At 44.8% G+C, this 23,982-nt stretch overlaps 1 protein-coding gene across 2 annotated transcripts in view; it reads right to left on the minus strand.

Annotated features, from left to right (window-relative positions):
• EBPL (EBP like) overlaps positions 1 to 21,245 on the minus strand; it is a 31,737-nt gene extending 10,492 nt beyond the window's left edge. The window contains exons 1-2 of one of the 2 annotated variants that reach the window (XM_027588028.2): positions 1,565 to 1,674; positions 1,062 to 1,265 (exon numbers count right to left, since the gene is read on the minus strand). In XM_027588028.2, coding sequence (XP_027443829.1) covers positions 1,062 to 1,250 — 189 coding nt within the window. In that variant the 5' untranslated portion in view covers positions 1,251 to 1,265; positions 1,565 to 1,674. Of the gene's footprint in view, positions 1 to 1,061; positions 1,266 to 1,564; positions 1,675 to 21,025 lie in introns of those variants that run through there. The other variant, XM_027588029.2, reaches the window with a different exon arrangement.
• Positions 21,246 to 23,982: the final 2,737 nt, after the last annotated feature.

A 23,982-nucleotide genomic window follows, 5' to 3' on the forward strand; every position in this document is an offset into this window, starting at 1 on the left:
CTGGACTCTGACATTAGGTCCGGGACCTTTCCTCAGAAGCAACTCTGTGGGTAAGAGCAAGATGGGGGTCTGGCAATCTATAACATGCAGGGACCTAGGAGTGTATGACAAATTTTGTCCCTTTTATATCTACCTCTTCAAGTTCTACTCCTTTTTCAAATGCCAGTTCAAACCCTCCTTCCTCTAAGAAATCTTCCCAACCTCCTTGTGATAATTCCTCACTCTACTGTGTTACTAAATTTGTGCTTCTATAATCAACTGTCTGCTGGTTATCAATCTCTAGTTCCCATTAGATCATACACCTTTGGAGTCTGGAATGCTGTCTTATCTCAGAATCTTCAAGAACCCAGGATGATATTTTGTGTTCAGTGTTTACTAACCTTGAATTAATGACAAGTTCCCATTATGAATTACTTAGAAAGATACCGAGGGGCTTTTAGAAGGCACTTCTTTTTTTTTTTTTTTTTTTAAAGATTTTATTTATTTATCTGACAGAGAGAGACACAGTGAGAGCAGGAACACAAGCAGGGGGAGTGGGAGAGGGAGAAGCAGGTCTCCCGCCGAGCAGGGAGCCTGATGTGGGACTTGATCCCAGGACCCTAGGATCATGACCCGAGCCGAAGGCAGACGCTTAACGACTGAGCCACCCAGGCGCCCAGAAGGCACTTCTTACTATATCAATGTCTCAAATGTAATGGCAGTATACAGTTGACTCTCGAACAACACAGGGGTTAGGGGCACCAACCCCTGTGCAGTCAAAAATCCACATATAAGTTTTGACTCCCCAAAAACTTAACTACCAATAGCCTACTACTGACCAGAAGCCTTACTGAAAACATACAATCAATTAACATAGTTTGTGTGCTATATGTATTATATACTGTATTCTTACAATAAAGTGAGCTAGAGAAAATTATTAAGAAAATCATAAGGAAAATACACCTACAGTACTGTACTATATTTATCAAAACAATCCATGTATAAGCAGACCAGTGCAGTGCAACCCATGATGTTCAAGGGTCAACTGTAATATACGTAAAGTATAATAAATATATTCATGCCTCCACATGCTGATCAGATGCTGCCTCCTCCAGGAAGCAAGGCTTCACTGATTCTCTTGATGGGAAGTAGGTGCGTCTCCTACATAGAAGAACTCTGCTTACTTGTCCCCTCCTCCAAACCATCAGTTCCTTTAAGGCAAAGTCTTTGTCTTTTATCTCTGTATTCCAAATGCCTGATAGATGGTACATGCTAATAAATGTTTACTAAAGGAATAAGAAATAAAAGAAGGGAGAGGGTAGTGAGGGATAAGAGAGTTAAACAACAACAACAGCAAACACCCAATTAACCCATTTAGAAAATGGGCAAAGGAAATGAAGAAACATTTCAGGAAAGAGGGTCTACAGACGGCAAGCAAACACATGAGAAGATGTTCCACATCATTAGCAGGCAGGGAAATGCCAATAAAAACCACAATGAGTTAGTACTCCACACCTATCAGAACGCATAAAATAAAAAAAAATAGTGACCACAACAAATGCCGATAAGGATGTGGATCACTCACGTGTTTCTGGTGGGATGAAAACGGTACCATTCTGGAAAATGAGGCTGGCAGTTTATTCTAAAACTAAATATGTAATTACTATGGGATCCAACAGTTGCACTCTTGGGCACCTGTTCCAGAAAAATAAAAGCTTATGTTCACACAAAAACAAGCACACAAATGTCCATAGCAGCTTTATCTGTAATAGCTTAAAGCTGGACGTCCTTCACCAGGTGAATGCCTAAACAAACCACAGTCCATCCATCCTGGAGCACTCCCGAGCAATAAGGAACCAACTATTGATACACTCGAGAACTTGGATGGATCTCCAGGGAATTTGCTGAGTGAAGAAAGCCAATCCAAAAGATTACATATACTCTCTGATTCCATTTATATAACACTTTTTGAAATGAGAAATTTTAAGAAATGGAGGACAGATTAATTAGTGGTTGCCAGGAGTTAGTGGCTGGAGGAGATGGGCGGGGGGGCGGGCAGGGCAAGTGCCAGTGAATACAAAAGGAAAACACTAGGGATCCTTGCGGTGTTGGAACTATCTGGTATCCTGTTGTGGTGGATATTTGAACTTACCCAGTTGGTAAAATGGTACAGAAATTAATAGACAGACAGACAGACAGACACACACACACACACACACACACACACATGCAAGTGGATCTAGGGAAATCTGAGTAAGATGAGTGGATTGCATCAATGTCCTGCTTGTGATATTACACTATATTATACTGTAGGTTTAAAAAGTGTTACCATTGGGGAAAGCTAAGTAAAGCATACATGGGCTCCCTCTGTATTATTTCTTACAACTACATGTGAATCAACAATTATCTTCCCCTTCAAAAAAATTAATTAAAAAACCAGACAGGTAGAACAAGAGCTGTGGAAGAAATAACAACATTACTAATTGAATAACATTTTTTAATCAATTGCCAGGACTTTTTTAAAAAATTATTTATTTATTTGAGAGAGAGAGAGAGAGAGAGAGAGGGAGAGAGCATGAGCAGGGGGGAAGAGCAGAGGAACGAGGAGAAGCAGACTCCCCGCTGAGCAGGGAGCCCGATATGGGACTTGATCCCAGGACCTTGAGATCATGACCTGAGCCGAGGTAGACGCTTAACTGACTGAGCCACCTAGGCGCCCCCAGCTTTTTTTAAATTTAGCATAGGCTGGGTTCTGGCCTCAGAGAGCTTATCTAGTTGGGTAATACCAACTTCCAATTTAATAAAGATTGGAAAAAGATGAGGGGCCTGTGGTTGGGACAGTCAGGAAGACTTCTAGGAGGAGGCAGGCCTAGAGCTGGGCCTTAGCAGGCAGGCTGAAAGGTGGAAGGACAGGGATGGTAGCCCAGGGGTGCAGAGGGCAGGACATTAGGAGGCCTGGTGGGTCCAGACTCTGCCCTGCCCGGCGCTGTAGCCGACAGCGATGGCCCCTGCCCCTCCCCTTGGGCTCCCTCACCAGGGCAGAGGGCACCTACACTTGTGTTTGCAGGAGACCTCGGGCTGGTTTTCACTCCTCCAGGCCTGTGCATGAGCTGCTCCTCTGCCTACAGTACCCAGGCCTGGGTTTCTTCCCCCCAGAAAAGAATGTAAATTAAAAAAAAAAGTATTATAGTAAAATATATAAAATTTAATATTTTAACCATTTTAAGTCTACAATTCAGTGGTGGTACGTACACTCACGTTATTGTGTGACCATCACCACCATCCATCTCCATTACTGAGTCTTCCCAAACTGAAACTCTGAACCCATTAAATAATAACTCATTCTCCTCCTAGCCTCGGGCCCTGACAAGCACCACTCTGTCTCGACACACTGGACTACTCGAAGTACCTCATATAAGTGGAATCATACGATCTGTGTCTTAATGACTGGCTTATTTTACTCAGCATCATGTCCACAAGCTTCTCTGTGTGGTAGTATGTGCCAGAATTTCATGTTTTTTAAGGCTGACTAATATTCTATTGTATGTATCCATCACATTTTGTTTCTCTACTCATCTGTTGATTGGCTACGATGAATAAAACTGCTGTGTGCAAGTATCAAAGTCCCTGGTTCCAATTTCTTTGGATATTTATATAAAAGTGGGCTTGCTGGATCATATGGTAATTCTATGACATTTCTTCTGGTGGTATACCTTAACTATTTTAATTACTAAAAAATATTATTAAAGGGATACATTACTGAAAGTTTTTTTTTTTAAGATTTTATTTATTTGACAGAGAGAGACACAGCGAGAGAGGGAACACAAGCAGGGGGAGTGGGAGAGGGAGAAGCAGGCTTCCCGCGGAGCAGGGAGCCCGAAGTGGGGCTCGATCCCAGGACCCTGGGATCATGACCTGAGCCAAAGGCAGACGCTTAACGACTGAGCCACCCAGGCGCCCCACTGAAAGTTTTTTTTAAAAAAATGAAAAGGTATAAAGTGAAAGGTAAAATTCTTTTCCTCCTGATCCCCGATCTCACTCTCCTGAGACACTCCTGGTGTTTCATGGCAGCCCTTGAGAAACTTTTCATGGGGGCGCCTGGGTGGCTCAGTCAGTTAAGCCTCCGACTCTTGATTTCAGCTCAGGTCATGATCTCAGGGTCCTGAGATCGAGCCCCACGATGGGCTCCGCGCTCAGTGCAGAGTCCTCTTGAGATTCTCTCTCTCTCTCTCCCTCTGCGCCCTGGCCCCGCCCCCTGCTCTCTCTCCAAAATAAATAAATCTTAAAAAAATACTTTTTATGTATATGTTATTATGGAGCCATAAATATTTAAAATATTTTCTTTCTGCTATTAAATTTCAAATATAAACCCAGAGGGTGATGAGGAAAATTTTACCATGTTTATTTTTTTATTTTTTTAAAGATTTTATTTATTTATTTGAGACAGAGAGAATGAGAGAGAGAGAGAGAGAGCACATGAGAGGGGGTTGGGTCAGAGGGAGAAGCAGACTCCCCGCTGAGCAGGGAGCCTGATGTGGGGCTCGATCCCGGGACTCCAGGATCATGACCTGAGCCAAAGGCAGTCGCTTAACCAACTGAGCCACCCAGGGGCCCCACCATGTTTGTTTATTTAAAAAATTTTCAAGTTCTGTGGATCAGGAATTTTGGTTTAAGAACATACAGAATGGGGAGGGGGGTGCGGGGATGGGTTAGCCCGGTGATGGGTATTAAAGCGGGCACATATTGAATGGAGCACTGGGTGTTATGTGCAAACAATGAATCATGGAACACTATATCAAAAAGTAACGATGTAATGTATGGTGATTAACATAACATAATAAAATAAAAAAAAAGTGCTAGTAATAGGAAGCACCTGGTGTAGCATACATGGAAATGTTCTATACTATCTTCTCAATTTTTCCGTAAAACTAAAACTGTTCTAAAAAATAAAGTGTATTTTTGGGAAAAAAATAAAAAAACATACAGAAGTTTCTATTAGATGCTCTAATGATTGAATGATTGAACTGTAATTAATTGAGCTGCTAAGAAAATCAACTTAAAAGCTAAATTGTGTCAGGGCAAATAAAAGTAACAACAGCAAGGTCATTTTTCATTTAAGGCGTTCCAGACTGTAATTCTAGCAACTGTATTTTGGAAGCTTTTAGACAATTACCAGCCAAAACTCAGATTAAAAACAAAAACAAAAAAGGTTGGGCTCAGCAAGCTACTGCTCTCTGTAATTCAATGACCACTTTAGAGAAAATGTGCAACTTACTCATTTCAACCCTTACAGGAAAATTTAGTTGTTGGGGGGGAAGGCTTTATAGAAATAAAAAAGAAAAAGAATCCCATTTTTTTTTTTTTTGGTAATTTATGTCGGTATTTGTGAAGGCTAAATCTGCATTTAAATGTATCTTGCAAGCCTTTTGGTTTTTTTTAGCTTGTTTGCATGAAGAACCAGAGAAAAACAGCACAACACTCATTACTAAGAGTGGGAGAATAAAGTGGATTAGAATGGAATCACCACCTAAGTCCTGTCAAAATTTATTAGCATTTTCTATTCAGACTCTCAAAATCTCAGCCTAATCAGACTTGATTTTTCCATGTCATGGCAACAGCACCCATCATTGTTTCTGGAAGGATCAGCTGCTTCAGCCTCCTATGGCACCTCGATGACAAGGCTTTAGTGACTTCATAAATCTAGGCTGCCCAGCTGCCGTCCCCTTAATGACATGACGCCTTCCGTTTGATGGAACCTGCCGTGCAGATGGGCCGTTGCCCAGTATTCACAGAGGACAGTGCTGGCCTCTCCAGAACTTCGCGGATGGAACAACAACACCAGTTCTATTGTTCCTATGTGATGGCAGCTTAGCGTTTGGTTTAGAACTTGAAAACATCTCTCCCCTTTTAAGACTATACCCTTCTCTGCTGAGACCGTTATTTCTCTGGTTAAGGATTTGAAAGGAAACTTTCAAAGGCTCATCTTAGTTGGACAAGTGCTTTGTCACTATATTACATAGGGACAGGAAGAAAGTGAAAAGTTAATCCTAGCATGGAGTACAGCGAGTAGGGTCACGGGAGGGACAGAGGAAGACAGAATCAACATTTACGGAACTCTGCTGGGTGCCAGGCACTGTGCCAAGCGTCCCACATCCCTGCTATTCAAATGTGGTCCACGACCCACAACTTGGGCATCACCCGGGAGCTTGTCAGAAATGCAGAATTTCAGACCCAGACTTATGGACTCAAATCTGCCTCGTGAAAAGTTCCCTGGGGATTTTCAAGTTTGAGAAGCACTGTCTTAAATGACAAAGCTCCACTTAATCCTCACAACAATGCTTTGAAGAAAATATTATTTCCATACTTTAAGGATAAGAGCTTTGGTCTGAATGGGTGCCACCCAAATGCATGTGTTGAAATTCTATCTCCCAAAGACGATGATACTAGGAGGTGGGGCGTCTGGGAGGTGCTCAGGTCCTGAGGGTGGAGCCCACCTGAATGGGATCAGTGACTCTCTTAAGAGGCTCCAGAGAGATTCCTAGCCTCTTCCACCAAGATGACACAGCAAGAAGACACCACCTCCAGAGCCAGGGGAGGGCCCTCCCCTGCCATGAGGGCCACCTGATCTTGGACTGCCAGCTTCCTGAATTCTGAGAAATAAAGGTCTACTGTTTATAAGCCACCCAGTCTGTGGTATTTTGTCATAGCAGCCCCAACATATTAAGACAATAAGGGAGCAGAGACAAAAGTTCCCTTCCTTCTTTCTCTTCCTCCTTACAGAAAGGGTTGTGGTAGGGAAAAGATACTGTTCAGAATCTCGCAGCTGGTGAATGGCAGAACCAGCATCCGAGAATGCATCCATTCGACCCCAAAGCCCATGCTCTAACTTCCCTCCCCAGCCCAGGCTTCTTGAATAACGGTCAGACCCCTCTGGAACAGTGCTGAGTAATCGGCACTGCACTTAAAAGGCAATCAAAAACTAATGATGTAATGTATGGTGATTAACATAACAATAAAAAATTTAAAAAAAAAGGCAACTGGTGGCCTGGGTGAAGATGAGTGACAAGGACAGTAAAGCACCAGGAAACCATGTCCTGAGAAATGGTGGGAGGCACTGACACTAGGGGGCGCTGTAGGGTAGACAGGAGACTCTACTTCCCTTCGCGCTACATAAGGGCCGAACTAGGACCAACGAGTAGAAATCATAAGGAGGCTAATTTCAGCTCACCATAAGAAATAATTTTCTTAATGCTAGAGCTATACCATTCTGGAAAGATGCTATTGGCTGAAAGTTTTCAAGCAAAGGGTGGACGACCCTATGTCTCTTTGGGTTATTAGTACAATTCCAAATTCAAGGGGGAGACTGGACTGCTTGGCCCCTAGAGCATCTTCCTAGGCCGAGGTGGCTTTCCACACACAGTACTGGGCATTCCATTAGATGTGTCCATCATGATGCATGGCCACGCCCAGTCTACCCCCAGTCCCCGGAGAGTGGACGGCTGTGGGAAACTGGCTTACACTGGGACAACCACTGCTTTGGCAACAGGTGACTGGCCCAGAGGACAAGGAGGGACAAGGAGGGATGACAGGACTCCAGAGCAGACAACTCGCAGACTGGCTGCTGGCCTACAGGGCGGCCTATCCAAAAAGCCACATCCAAACAGGGACACACTGGGCCAAGGAAATTCTTGCTCTCTGGAACAGAAATTGACAAACAAAGGGAGTGAATCCCAACTGATTTCCGAAAACTAATTATGTAGGCGAGGTTGTGAGAGGCGAACAACTTGACATTATGAATAAAAAGTTACAAGGAAGCATGTACGAGCGAGGATGGTGTGTCCGTTTGCTGGGCTGCCATAATGCAGTAAACCACATCTACTGTCTCACGGTGCTGGAGGCTGGCTGCCCCGGATCAAGGTGTGACCACAGTGGGTTCCTTCTTAGGGGTGGGAGGGAGAACCCGTACCATAACTTCCTCCAGCTTCTGGTGGTTTGCCTGTGTTCTGTGGTTTGTCTGTGTTCTGTGGTTTGTGGAAGCATCACCCTGATCTCTGTCTTCATCTTCACATGGAACCTGTCTGTGTCTCTGTGTCTCAATTTCCCCTTTTATAAGGACACCAGTCATCCTGAAGGCCCACCCTAATGGCCTCATTAGGTCTATAAAGCCCCCTCAGAATGTAGGGCCACATTCTGAGGTACTGAGGGTTAGGACTCCAACATGTTTTGTTGGGGAGAGGACACAATTCGACTGAAAATACATGGGTATGAGGAGTAGATGCTACAGGATACACAAAAAGAATAAAGGGCGGGTGCCTGGGTGGCTCAGATGGTTGCGCGTCTGCCTTCGGCTCAGGTCACGATCCCAGGGTCCTGGGATCGAGTGCCGCATCGGGCTCCCTGCTCCGTGGGAGCCTGCTCCTCTCTGTCTTTCTCTCTCTCTCTGTCTCTCATGAATAAGTAAATAAAATCTTTAAAAAAAAAAAAAAGAATAAAGGGCGAGGAAGCCAGCGAGTGACAGAAAGAGAAGCAAACCTAGAGAGGAGCTAGGAGGGTAATAATTTTCTTAACCCAGAGCTGCCTGTGAATCAGAACCAACCTCCAATGGCGCAGCTACATCTCAGCTTCTGCTGCACTTCCACAAGTTACCGTGTTCCTTGTTGCCATGCGTGCCCACCCATTACTTGACCTAGTTTGAGGAAATAAATGCAGGGGTTCTGGCCCCAAAGAGCTTCACTAACAGGTCTGACACTGAGATACCACCGTCCTCAGGAACTTGTATCCTAAAGATGAACCCTGCCACCTGCGCTGCCCCTTCGCCTTTCATCCCAAAATTTCACGGAGGATGGCAACTTTTCAAAAAAGTATACCGTGCAAGGAAAATCTCAAGTAACACAAAAGCTCCTCTGAATCTCTTCCACAAAGTGGTAGCGATTTGGGGCCACCATTTTGAATGGGCAGAAACAGATTCTCCAGTGGAAAGCACCACTCTAGCCAACTCGCTTTTCATTTGGCTAACGGAGCCAACGGTCATAAAACACCTTGAGGTCTTTGGGATGAAATCAGTTTTGCAAATCAATTATGCAGCCAGGCAGTGCATCTTTGAAGATGCAAGAATAGGAAAGTAATAGTCCTCGTCCCCAAGGGACTCACAGCCTCGGCAAGAGAGGCAGTAACTCCCTGACACGCCTCAAAAAAGGCCTGTGCTACATCATGATAGAGAGTTCACAGAGAGCGGGGGGGGGGGGGGGGGGGGGCCGGTGCGCGCCTGTGTGCGCCTGCGCACATGTGCATACCCAGAGAATGTAAAAAGCCCTTTTCCTACAAGGAACTAATCATTCTAAGCCTTGGGAGAAACAAGCGTTCTTCTTTGCCTAATCCCTTCTTTTCAAATAATTAAAAAAAAACTGGTTGTCCTGCCTTAGTTTAAATATAAACACAACGCTATTTGATCAGTCTTCAAATTGCTATTTCTTTACCCTTGGCAGTTCCAGGTAGATGAGAAAAAAACTTTCCAGTGTTAGATCTTCTGGGACGGAGAAGGCAGGAGACAAGAGAAAGGCCAGGAAAAAGCAGGTGGAGACGGGTAGACAAGGATACACAGGAAAGGTCTGGAGGCGGAAAATGAAAGGAGCAGAAGGCAGGGTGACCCATCTCATTTCAGGAATGCCTGCAGTCCCTGGGAAACGGGGACTGTTGGGTCACCATCGCATGGGGACCAAAAGGTGGCAGGGTGAGGGGGTGGCCCAGTGAGAATGTGGAGCGGTGCCCACAGCCCTAGAGAAGCTCTCTGTGTTGGGAGAGTCGTGTTGATCCTGCCTCTGGATCCCTCTTTTGAGAAGGTGCCCACTCACTCACCGAGGTTGTCCAAAGCATTGAAACTGCCAAAGTTCTTCCAGCCCGGGGCCATCAAACCTTCGATGGCACTGCTTTGTTGGAGCTCTGGCTGGCATCAGTAAGCTCCCGCAAGATGGACTGTGAGGTACAAGGCCATTTTCCAGGGTCTTGGCCATTGCCAGCAGGTTGGCTTTGGGGCATGGAGTTTCCTCAATCCTGCTGGATCAGGGCGGCTATGGGGGAGGGGGGAGCAGCACAACATCACCAGGAACACAGGGCGCGGGGGAAGGGGGGCCACTGGTCCCGGTCCAATCATAGCGGAACCTGGGGGGTTCAGCTGGGAGGTTCTTGACATCTCTGCAATTTCATAAATGTTTGAAACTGAGCACGTGCTCCTTGTTCTGCCTTTTGATTGTGTCAATTTCAATGTCCTCGTTGTGATATTAGACTATAATTTTGTAAGATGTTATCACCAGGGAAACTGGATAAAGTGTACATGGGATCTCTCTGTATTATCCCTCTGGGAGGAAGTTACCATTATCTCAAAATTACAAGTTTCATTTAAAAAATGGGCAAATCCCAGAAGATGTATGGAGAGCAAAGAAACATAGGAAAAGGTGTTCAATATCACCAGACATCATGGAAATGCCAATTGAAACTATGATAGGGTTAGTTCATATGCATCTCTGAGAATGACTAAAACAAAACAACAAAAATACCAGTCTAAGTGTAATGTACTGAATGAACCCCCTGAAATATATCTGCTGAAGCCCTAACCCCCAACGTGATGGTATTTAGAGGTGGGGCCTTTAGAGATAATTAAGTTTAGATGAGGCCACGAGGGTAGAGCCCCATGATAGGACTGTTGTCCTTATAAGATGAAGGGAGACCAAGGCTTTCTCTCAGCCATGTGAGGACACAACAAGCAGGCAGCCATCTGCAAGCCAAGAAAAGGTGTCTCACCAGAACCCAACCATGCTGGCACCCTGATCTCGAACTTCCAAGCCTCCGCAACATGAGAAATAAATGTTCTTTAAGCCACCAGTCTACGATATTTTTGTAATGACAGCCAGAGCGGATGAAGACATGAAGTGCTGGTGAGAATATGGCGTAGCTGGAGCAGTGACATATCACTGGTGGGAATGGAAATGGTAGAACCACTTTGGAAAATGTTTGGTAGTTGCTACCTTAGTTAAAAAATCCCACTCCTAGGCATTTACTCCGGAGAAATGAAAACACATGACCACACAAAGACTTGCAAGCAGATACTCATAGCAGCATCATTTATAACAGTCAAAAACTAGAAACAACCCCGATGTTCATTAACTGGTTAATGGATAAATAAATTGGGATATATCCATGTAGTGGGATACCATTCAGTAATTTATGCCAAATAAAAGACTACATATCCTATTATTTCATTTATATGAAATCCCAGAAACAGTAAACTGTTATGACAAGAAAGCAGATCAGCGTTTCCTGGTGCCAGAGGTCAGGGTGGGGGACATCTGCAAAGGGACGGCAGAAACCTTTGTAAAAAAAGTGATGGAAATGTTTTATACTGTGTTTGTGATGGTGGTCACACAACTCTACACTCACCAATCTCACCAAGCTGTACTCCTCAGGGGTGGATTTTACTGTACGGAAATTACAACTCCGTAACGCTGGAATGGGGAAAAAGAGAATATAGAAAGTGGCTGGTTACTATATATAGATATATCCCAATAGTTTCCATTTATAGCAACAACCAGTTAAAGTACAAAGGAAAAATATCTCACGGTAGCAATAAAAATATTTAGGAGTCAATTTTAAGAGACCGTAACTGAAGATTTAAATAAATTGAGATCCACTCAATTCTTAGAAGAGACTCAGTATTGTAAAGATATCACTTACTCTCAAGTTAATGTAGGAGTTTAAGAAAATTCCAAATTAAAACACCAAGTTTTAGAATCTGGCAAAGGGAATCTAAAGTTCATGTAGAAGGATTCATTTCTAAGGGTTTGGAAGTGAGTGGTAAGAAGTTTGGTTTGTCAGATGTTAAAATACACTATAAGGCTAAAATAATACAAAACTGTATGGACAGAACTGAAATTGAAAGATTCATAAAACAGAACCAAATTTTTTAAATCTCCCAATTATCCATGCATATAAAAGATTTCAGTATACGATAAAAATAGAATTTCAAGTAAGTGGAGAAAGGATGGATTAGTCAACAAATGCAATTGAGACACTTTCTTGGTCAAAAAGAAGAGGAGCATAATAAGATATGAGTGAAATCATTTGTACTGTCATATGAACACCCCTTTCAGCTCAATAAGGAAAAGATGAAGAGCTGTATAGAAAAACGGTATCGGGGCATCTGGGTGGTGCAGTCGGTTAGGCATCCAGCTCGGGTTGTGATCTCGGGGTGGTGAGATGGATGAGCCCCAAGTTGGGGCACAGAGTCTGCTTGAGCTTCTCCTTCTCTCTCTGCCCCTCCCGCTGGTGCTCTCTCTCTCTCTAAAAATAAATAAACAAGTCCTAAAAAAAAGAAAAACAGGCTATTAGGGGGTGGACCCCAGGATCCAAGCCCCATATTCCTGTCCCAAGCCTGGTACAGGACAGCAAGCCTGCCTGCCTTCTAGAAAGCATGAAGCTCTGTTATGAGGGTATCATGGGGTCAGGATTGAGCAAAGATTAGACACTCCTTTTTTTCTGGGAATCATGTAAGTCTCTTCCTGGGTTCTCATGAGACCCTACAAAAGAAGGTAGACTCCCAATCAAGGGTTGAATTGCCCACTCCTAGATAGGGTGGAAGCTTGCCAATTCCATTTATTTTGATTTTTTTCAGCTTAATTAAACTTGTCCAATAGAAGAAGAGATACCTGCTCAAGGATGTTTATTATAAAATTTTGGCCATTTTTAGTGGCAAAAGAAATTAGAAATAACCTGAGGTTGCATGGTTGGTTCAATTATCCACGCTATGGAGTAATATGCAACTATTAAGAGAAAGGGTATCAGCCTGCCTGGCTGGCTCAGTCAGTAGGGCACAGGACTCTTGATCTCAGGGTCATGAGTCAAGCCCCACAGTGGGAATAGAGATTAGTTTAAAAAAAGAGAGAGAGAGAGAGAGAAATGATATCTCGGCTTGGGTCCCCCAGAAAGAATTATACTGTGTTCCACCACTTTATGGGGATGGCTCTCCCAGGGAGGCTGGAAGCAGGTGGGGGATGGGAAATGAGACAGAGAAGGAGGATGGTAGGCTCCTCCCATCTGAGGCTGCATCACTTGAGCTTATGAGTAACTTAGTAACATCACTCAGCAACCGGCTGGCTGGCCCAGGCTTGACTTTCTCCAGAGACTGTATATGCATTACTGCTTCTCTGGGGAGTCCATCTCAGGGGATGGAGGAAGAAGAACTTATTCTGGGGCTCCCAGATATCACTGCCAAAGGTCCGTCCCACGGCAGGTGTCTGGAAGCTGACTGGGTCCCAAGGACCTCACACCTGAGCTGCATCCCAGAGGCCTGGGGCGGGAGCGGGGAGCAAGGGCTGTCTGCTCCGGGCCCAAGGCAGTCAAGTCGGAGTTGGCTGCTGTGGTGGCAGCCGGACAGAACATCTTGTCAAGGGTCAGAGGAGACCCAGAAGACCTGAGCCAGTGCCTAAAAGCTATGGGATCCAATAATGACACCCAGCGCTGGCACGGGTGTGAGAAAGTAGCTGACTAGAATATAAATGGTGACTATCTCTGTGCAGTCTGTATTTTTTTTTTAAGATTTTATTTTTATTTATTTATTTGAGAGACAGAGAGCATGAATGGGGGAGGGGAGGCGCAGAGGGAGGGGGAGAAGCAGGCTTCCCGCAGAGCAGGGAGCCCAATGCGGGGCTCGATCCCAGGACCCTGGGACCATAACCTGTGCTGAAGGCAGACGCTTAATGGACTGAGCCACCCAGGCGCCCCTCTTTGTGGAGTCTTTAAAAACTGGCTTCCTTTAGATCCAGCAATCCTACTTTCAGGATTTGTCCTGGGTAAATAATTACACACATTGACGAAAATGCCCAGAGTGCGTTCTATAGGACTGCCAGCAGCTTGGAAAGAGCCTCAAGCCCAACAATTAGGGACTGGTTATAATTATAATAAGGGGTGCCTGGGTGGCTCTGTTGGTTGGGTGTCTGACTCTTGGTTTTGGCTCAGGTTGTGATCTCAGGGTCCTGGGATGGAGCCCAGCAGGGAGTCAGCTTCCCCCCTCCCTCTCCCTCTGCCCCTCCCCCCACTCATGCACCCCCCTTCCTCTCTCTCTCAAATAAATAAATCTTGAAAAAATAGCTTATAATAAAGTATACCGAAATCCTCTGCCGTTATTTAAAATTATGAAGCAGTTCAAGAGATACTGATATGGATGGTTGCTGAACATAGTTAAGTGAAAAAAGCAACAAAGAATGAATAGTAGGATCCCATTTTCATAAAAACAACTCCGAAAAAACATTTATCTGGATATATATTTTCATACAAATTCTGGAAGACTATTCTTAAGGTTACGAACAATAATTATCCTAGTTAGTTCTATTTTTTTCTTCCTTTTAGATCTGTAAATGTTATATGTTTGGCAACGATCATGGGAATATACAATTCAAACCAATTTTGTTTTAAAACACTGACTGACACAGGAAAAGCATTCTGACATTTTAGATATTTGAGCTACTTGAGGTTTAACATGTAAATGACTAATAACTACCATAAATTGAAATGATAGGATCATTCTTCCATTCATGGGATATCAACAAATTATCCAGAATAGCTCCTACAAACCAGGCATCACGCCAGGTACTGGGGATAGAGGAAGACAAAACAATTACAAATTGTGTGTTGTGTTACGAAGGACAAAACAAACAAACAAACAAACATGGTATTTCCCTAGGATATCTCTTCCATTTCAAAGGAAATATATTTTAGCAGCATTAAAATTTGTTGAAGTACTTATATACTTCGTCTTATATTTTAGGTCTACAACAAAAACATTCAATTAAATGGTAAAATGTACTTAAGAATTTTTACATATTAGTCATAAGAATATAAAAATGAATAAGAATCCAGATCAGAAGGCCAATAAGAACACATACATGCAGACTTTCTTGTGTTGTTATTATAGAGTTCAATGTGGTTCTGAGCTTCCAAGCAGCCAAGTGAAAAGGGAGAAACATTTACATTGTTCTTGCTGTCAGAAAGCAGTAGACGAAGCAATTTTTTTAGGAGAAACTAAGCTTCTCCCAGCACTTCCCTGCAAAAGCCATTTCTCATATGGGTTACACCGAGAGTGACATTAGTAACTATTATCCTCCATATGAAACAACTAGAGAAAAACTCTCTGCTACTCTATAAGCCCAGAGACGACAAGGGCCATGCGTTGTGTCTGTGTCGAGCCCAGTACCCGGCCCCAAGGAGGATGGGAAATGAGGAAGAGCAGAACAGGATTTCACTCTGCGGTGTGGCTACCTAGACATCTATCCCTAATGCATGTCTTATTCATGATGTTAGAAAACAAACTGGATTTTGGTCTGCAGAAGCAGAAGGGCTGTATACCCCTGTACCCTGAAAAAGGCCAGTGGTCATTATGGGTGCTATTCCCTGGACTTTCAATTTGGCATCATTTCCAAGCTTGTATTAGGTTCTCCAGAGAAACAGAACCAATGGGACGGGGCGGGGATACACACAGACACACAGACACACAGACACACAGACACACACACACACACAGAGGATCCATCATAAGGAATTGGTTTATGTGATTATGAAGGCTGACAAGTCCCATGATCTGCAGGGTGAGTGGGCACGCTGGAGCCCCAGGAAAGCTGATGATGTAGTTTTAGTCTGAGTCTGGAGGCCTGAGAACCAGGAGAACTGATGTAGTTTTAGTACAAAGGCTGCAGGCTTGAAACCCAGGAAAAGCCACTGTTTCAGTTTGAGTCTGAAGGAAGAAAAGACCAATGTACCTACCAGTCTGAAGGTAGTCAGGCAGGAAGTAATCTAGCTTACTCTGCCCGATGGTCAGCTTTTTGTTCTGCTCAGACCTTCAAATGATTGGATGAGGCCCACCCACATTAGGGAGGGCCATCTCCCTTACTCAGTCTACTAGTTTAAATGTTATATTCTGTTCTGTTCTGTTCTGTTCTGTTATGCTATTTATTTATTTATTTTAAAGGACGCTCCACGCCCAACATGGGGCTTGAACTTAATACCCTGAAATCAAGAGTCACATGCTCTACCACCTGAGCCAGCAAGGCACCCCTTAAATGTCAATCTTATCCAAAACACCCTCACAGAACACTCAGAATAACATGTGGGCAAATAACTAGACATTCCATGGCTCAGTCAAGTTGACACAGACAATTAACCATCACAAAGCTTTACCATTAACAGATAGCGAAACCAACTGTGATTCACCAGGTCTGCCAAGTAGCATGAAGGCTATAAATGCATTTACTGGAGAGGAGATCTATTTTACAGCAAAACCGACAAAAAAGACAATGCCAAAAAAGGAAAGGGAAAACAGGAGACAGTAACAGACTGTGCACTAAAAGGCAACTTGAGACCTAATGATAAAGCAAGTAGGAGGAGGAAGAAATTTTTAGAATCCCGAGAGTCGGAGGCTGTAGTTATTGTCGTGGAAGGTGAGAACAGATGGTGATGCTAAATGGAAAAGGGTAATGTCCAGAATACACAAATTAATAGGGACTTGAGCAGCCACTGGGACTTGGGACTTCTTCAAGGAAGACCCATGGGTGTTAAGGTAGGATGAATGGGGACAGGTGAAGCTCGAGTTTTCCATGACAACTGTCCTTCATCCTGAAGGACAAGCCTAAGTCATGCTCTCAATGAAGGAAGTGTGGGAGGAACAAGTCAATCAGAGGGGTTTGATCTGAGGACAAGGAGTAGATTCAGGCAGATTCAGCTCTGTGGTAGGTTAATTCACGCAGCCAGGTACAGCACCAGACAGTAAGTGCTGCAGAGCTGACTTGTCTGCCCCTTCACTTTTCCCTTGATGATGCTCTTGCTCACAGATGCTCCCAGACCTTCCCATCTCAAACAGAACCCAAAGTCCTTGCCTGCTTCTTCTACGTCTTTGAGCTACCTTCCTACACTCCTCTTCCTCCCACCACCAAATCTCTAAAAGTCTTTCATATGCTGCCTCCATTCTTTTTCTACCCTACTTGCTAAGTCCTTCGTTTCTCAAACAATACTTTTACCAATGACTTTTTTATTTTTGGGGGTAAACTTTATACCCAACATGGGGCCCTGAGATCAAAAGTTGCATGCTCCACCAACTGAGCCAGCTAGGCACCCTTACCAATGATTTATTTATTTATTTTTAAGATTTTATTTATCTATTTGAGAGACAGAGAGCAAGCAAGCACGGGGGCAAGCACAGAGCAGGGTGAGGGGCAGAGGGAGAATCAGTCTCCCCTCTGAGCAGGGAGCCCGAAGCAGGACTCGACCCCAGGACCCTGAGATCACGACCTGAGCAGAAGGCAGACGCTTAATCACTGGACCCAGAGGCTCCGGCTCAGCCCTCACCTTTTTTTACTTTTAAATGGTGCTGCAGCAATTAACAGTGATCTTGTCATTGCTTCCCTTGGGTCCCTGGACCCAGCACTATCCTGGTTCTTGGTCCGGCCCACTGTCTCCCCTTCCTGGCTCTTCCTCTTCCTGCCTGTTCAATATATACACATTTTAAGACATTTTTTCCTCAGCATTTTCACCTTTCTGTTCTCTCTTGCTCAGAAACTGCTCACTCCCAGATCTTCCTGCTGTCTCCTCCAACGCAGTAAAAACGTCCAACTCCCTCCACTCTGCCCTGAATCTGTCTCTCCAGCTTGTCTTACAGTTTCGACTGCCTTCTGGCCATTTCCCCTCAACTACACACCAGAACTCCAGACGCATAGTTCTAAAATCTGACCTTCCTGTCTTCACTAACATTGTCAACAGTATCCACATCATCTCTACCCACAACGTACCAGCCGTCACTTTGACTTAACAACATTCTCCCCTGGAAGGGCTGTTGGATTTAGCTTTCTTCCCCATTTTAACTTCCAATTTCACCTTAGCTCAGCTCTCTTTCATCTCACTGCCCAAATGCTGCACTTGCTTTTTGGCTGATCTTTTTGCCCCTTCACTATGCTTTCCAATCCACCATCCACTGTGCTGGGAGAGAATTCTCCATGTACCCCTCGCATTCCCGCACCGTCTGCGGTGTCTGAGCACAGGCATTTACACCAAATGAAGAATCTTTATATATGAAGACACTCCAAGGTAGTAAAGCTTAAAGAGATCTCTCCCTCCTGAGATGTTCCAGAGTAGTAAAGATAAAGACCTGTCTTTCCTTCCCAGAGAAGATTTGTTTACATTCTTGAGTAAAGATAAGGACTCTCTCAAGAAGGATGAGCAGGTCACCAGCAACTCCAGATAAGACAGGAGCCTAATTTTGCAGTTCCTTGCCGGTAAATGCCCCCATTGCATATGCAGGTACCAGCGGGCCCTCACTGTGCTGCCCTGTGGCACTTGGGGGAATCAACCAGGCTAACTTGTTAATTTGTAAGAAGGGTACAATCTCAGGCCCTTTACAATTCCTAACTTAGCACAATACCACCGAATTATTTTGGAAAGATCTGCTTTGACCATGCTATTTCCTTGCCTGAGATCTTTCTTCAACAGCTTCCTATTACAGAAGGAAATTCAAGGTCTTACTTGTCATTCAAGTGCCTTTCTGGCCTGTCCTCACTTCTTCCCTAGGTAGACCCTGTGCTCTAGTCAATCAGGAGATGCGTCACAAAACACAGACATCCATATCCTGCCTCCCTGCACTGGCCATGCCTGGAATGCTCTACTTAGATTGCAGTGAGGGGGAAAAACCATGAAGCACCCGTGCACAAAATGCCATGGCCATCTTTGAGGAACGGTGAACCAAACCACTGATTTCTCTATGTATGTTGCCAGAACTCCTTCCAGGTGCACTGGTGGGAAATCAGCATGTCCTTCACCCTGGCCACAACCAACCGGGCCGCAGCCCCGGGGAATCACATGCTGGTTGGACATCGGGGAGCCGAAGTGCCTCTGGGAATGCTTGGCTGGATACGCTGTCCAGCTGGGAGCTCTGCATTTGATGGTGGCCAACGCATCCCAATGTCTCCTCCCTTTTGAGAAGTTTAAAGGAGTAAGAAGAGGCAGCTCAGGTTCCAGTGTGAACAAGTGAGTCACAGTTCCAGTTCTCCGGGAGGGGCTTTCTTTCCCAGTCTTTGCCTATGCCACATTTCTGGGTATTTGGCTGGGTAAAATCCCAGCCAAAGATCCCGAGGGCACGTGTTTTTCTTGCAGGCTTTAAGCTTCATTCGAGCGCCCACCTCACCAGTCTCTAAGATATGTGTACAAAGATGCTGGCTGAAGTATGGTGTGTAAACAGCAAAATAAAAACATACCTACTAATATAAGCTGGCTAAGTTATCATATTTCATCATCAGTTATAAGATACATCCCAAATTCGCAGATATAAATATCAATAAAATAGCCCACAGTGGTTTTACGTCACTGATTGTTCCAATATGTGAAAAAAATGTGCTTTTTAGAATTAAAAAAAGTAAGGTATGGTGCGCTCATACAGTGGACTCTTCTGCATCTGGGACAGGTAAAATAGGGCTGTGGGAGGGACATTTCCTTCAGAACAGGGGGTGGGCGGAGACAGGAGCAATGACTGCATGCATCGGCTCAAACCTGAAGGTGCCACAAATGGAAATGTGTGTGATGTTACCTGTAACAGTTGTGCTTGAAAAGCACACTTAATTTTTTTAAACTAGGAGGTGGGCATATGGGTATATGTTTTAGTCTCATTATACATTTTTGTACGTCTGAAATATGTTATACTACATTTTCTTTAAGAGGGCTAGCCACTTCTTTTACTGCCCCTGTTCTTTGGGAGACCTGTGTCCAATGACAGCTTAAAAAATCAGGTTGAAGGACCTAGTCACTATCTCTTATTTCCACATGTAAGTTTTTAGGAAAGAAAGAATTTCACATCCCAGCAACACCTGGTATGTGCACATATCCAACTGCTCAACATTTAGCGACCTAAGTGATTACTATAACTTTGTTTTCTCCTTTCTCAATACTATAGACTTTGGCTTCACATCAACCACAGGCTGGCCTAGATCAAAGCAAGATCAAATTTGCAAAAAAGCTATTTTGGCATAGTTATTAACAACAACAACAAAAGCCTTTAGGGGCTCAGTCTGTTAAGTGACTGCCTTTGGCTCATGTCATGATCTCAGGGTCCTGGGATCGAGTCCAATATGGGGTCCTTGCTGGGGGGGGGGTCTGCTTCTCCCTCTCCCTCTGCTGCTTCCCCTCCTTGTGCTCTCTCTGTCAAATAAATAAACAAAATCTTTAAAAAACTCACAAACTTTAAAAAACGTGTGTGCATGGAGGAGGGGGGCATTTCAACAGAATTCCCTTAAATACTAACCTCCTGGTTATTTATAAAGTGGGTTGAATTTTTAGGGACACGGTTCCCAAAGCCGGGCATGATTCAAAGAGTGCAAGCTTTGGAGCCAGACTCTGTTGACTCAACCATGCCAGCTGCGTGGCCCTGTAAAGTCACCTAACTTTGCACGGTGTGTTTTCTCCTCTGTAAAACAGAGACCGTAAGTAGATTACAGGGTGTTGTAAAGATCGGAAATAGTAAACACGGTGCTGTGCCTGGCATACAGTCATTACCCAAAATATGGTGATTACTCGGGGCACGCGGGATGTTTTGTTTCAGTACCCGCGCTCGGACTTTGCGCAGTGCGCCTTCTCACCTCTCCCTGCTCCCCCTGGGGCACTCCAGACCTCTCTCGCTCTCAAATAGTTTCCGTTCAACATTTATGTGCAGGTCACGTAAGCCAAGGCCTCTGGATGGCTTACAATCAAACTAACATAACACAGTACAGAAATAACCATTTCAGAGGGTTTTTTTGTTTGTTCGTTTTTAATGTGGCAGAGGAACTGGCACCCCCAGGAAGGTTAGCGCTCTTTCTACACGAGGGGATCGAGAGGGGCAGCACCGCGGCCTCCAGGCCCCTCCCGGTCTCCGCAGAGCGCCCGCCCGCTGCAGGGCGTGGGGCGGTCGGCTGGTCCCGGTCCTTTTCCGGGAACACCCCGCGACCAGGGAGGGGAGGGTCCGGAGAGCGGCGGCGCCCGCACTTACCAGGGCGAAATGCACCAGGGCGTCGTAGCAGAGCCAGGCGAGCACCCCGCGGTCCGCCGACTCCCGGCCGCGGCCCAGGCGCAGGCCCAGCGCGCAGCCCGCGAACAGCAGCGCGGCGCACAGCAGCAGCGAGCGACCGGCCACCGCCCCCAGCTCCCAGCCCGCGCCCATGCGGCCGGCGGCCGGGGGCCCTGGACAGGGGAGCCGGTGGAGAAGCGGCGGGGCGGGGCCGCCGGGCCGGGGCGGGGCTGCTCGGCGCCCGCGGGCGGGTGAGACGCTTCGCTTCCCGCCTCGCCTCAGGGCCAGCCAGCCGAGCCTGGAAGCTTTCAGGAGAAGTCGGGATCTTGCTCACGCACCCGCCTAGTGCCTGGCCCGGGCCTGTTCCCAGACCAAGCCCAAAAGACTGGTAGTAGCCACACCTTCTGATGCGCTTTGATTTTCAGCAAGGTTCAAAACCTTAAGCGACTAAGCCAAGCCCATATGGTAGAAATTTTGCCAATAGACCGGGAAGAATTTTAGGAACAAAATGTTCCAATTAAGCCCTTCCAAGTTTTGCAGGAGAGGTGAGGGCCAGGGGAATTGTCAGCCACCAGCAGGCTTTTTAAAGCCCTGGTGGCTTACTCTGACCCTATTTCTTTAAAAATCCACAGAAGCAGCAAAAGTACGGGGAGAGGAGCAATAGGTCGTACTGGCTTGACGCTGGATTCTTTGAACGTTATCCTATCCAAGTCACAACAACCCTAGGAAGTCAATGTTTTCCTAGTTTACAAATATGAAAACAGCCTCAACGTAACTTGCCTGCGGACTCTCAGTGACAACGGAAGCCAGAACCTACGAGACCTTTGCTTTCTGACAGTGCACGCTGACGTGTTAGTAGGCAAATATAGCTCTCCCCTAATGAAGAGCCAATTTGTCCCAATCATGTGTTAACGTTTTCTCTCTGCTTTTGCTAGCATCTTGTTTGCTTTTAACCTTCTCCTCATTCCCTTCCTTAGGCCTCCGTTACTTAGAGACTTAGCACTGGAGAAAGGAGTCAGAGTTTAAAAAGATTGTAACCCTCATTGGCCAAGCCTGTGTTTTCACTTTTGGATAGCCAGATAAAATAATACAGGATGCCCAGATAAACTTGAGCTTCAAATTAAAAAAAAAAAGGAATTTTTAAATACTTATATTTAAGTATCACTAGGGTACTTGCGCTAAAAAATTATTCGTTGTTTTAAAAGGTGGTATATACATACAATGAATATTATTTAGCCATAAACAGGAAAGATATCCTGTCACATGCTACAACATGGATAAACCTTGAGGACATTATGCTGAGATGAGCCAGTCACAAAAAGAAATAGTGGTATGATTTCATTTATATGTGGTATCTAAAGTAAGCATATTCCTAGGACAGAAAATAGAACGGAAGTGGCCAGGGGCTCTGGAGAGGGTGAAAAGAGGAGTTATTTAATGGCTATAGAGTTTCAATTTTGTGAGATGAAAAAGTCATGGAGTATGGTCGCACAACAATGTGAATATTACTTAACCCTACTGAACTGTTCGCTTAAAAATGGTTAAGATGGCAAATTTTGTGTGTATTTTACCACAACTTAAAAATATTTCTGGCACTGAGCACAATTTCAAAAGCTTTCTATCCTTGTTACTCCCTATGTAATATTTTACACAGCATTTAACACCAGATAAATTGTTATTTACACATTTATTGCTAGTCTCTTGCCACTAGAGTAAAAGTTCCACATGGTCAGGGATTGTGTTTGGCTTGTTGACTGCTCTATCCGTGGCACCTGTTATGGAGTTTGGCATATACTAGTTGCTCAGATAAGTTAAGTGCTGACTGAAGAAGTGAGTATATCCAAATCTTGCCACCTATGCTTTGGATTCTCTCCTGTCACTTAGAAAACTGATCACCACTCTTCTCATGTATGGTCAACATCCTTCTCAATGGGATTTCCCCCACCAATTTCCCTATATCACCCTTTAGTGACCCTGCCCTCCCTTTTGGAGCAAAATAAAAACCTAATTAGATTCAATGTGTCCATATTGTGTCCCTGCTCCTCAGTCCTTCCTATTCTAGTTTCCACCCTCGTCTCAGTGATACAGCTCTATGGTGACTGGTGATGTCCCCAAAGGACATTTCTTGCCCTCACTTTACTTGACTTCTCAACAGCATCACTGGGCACTGGAATCTCTTTTCCCTCCATTTGCGGAGGAAACACACAGCATTTACTTTTGACCTATCTATACCTTCTGCTCCCTTTGCAAGTTCATCCTCCACTACATACCCATTCAATGTTGGAACTCCACAACGCTGTCCTAAGCCCTGTTCTCACTCCAAATGCTGGACCCAGGTAGTTTCATGCTCACCCCCTGCATTAATAACTACCAAAACGGGCAGAGAATTCAAATCTCTAGCTCCGCTCTCTCCTCTGACCTCCGGACCAGTATTTCCAACTGCCCTACTTGACAGTCATTAGATGTCTCAACACAACCCAAACTGAACTCATCACCTTCTCTTCCCTACATCTGAGTCTTTCCCAGTGTTCCCTATCTTGTGCTACTTCCACTCATCAGTTACTGCAACCCAGAAACCTGTAAGTCGTCCTTGGTATTTCCCTCTCCTCAAACTCCAGATCTAAGGCATCACCAACTTCTATTTTAGCTGCCAAGTATCTCTTGATCCCATCCACTTCATGGACCAAGCTGTTCACCATCTCTTGCCTCAGTGCTTCACTCACTAATGTGACCTCTAGACATCATTAACCCCAAGTACATTCCCTGTCCTTACCTTATCAGCCAATGATTGTTATTACACATGATTCTTCTATCATCACTCTTGTAGAATGATAATGATGAGTAATAATGATTTCCCATTGCTCTTAGACTGACTTACCAGCTGTGGGGCCTGGCCCCTACCAATCTCTTTAGCCCCTCCCACGTCCCTTGTAATCCTG

The sequence above is a fragment of the Zalophus californianus genome, chromosome 3, assembly GCF_009762305.2.
Source record: "Zalophus californianus isolate mZalCal1 chromosome 3, mZalCal1.pri.v2, whole genome shotgun sequence".
NCBI classification, from domain to species: Eukaryota; Metazoa; Chordata; class Mammalia; order Carnivora; family Otariidae; genus Zalophus; species Zalophus californianus.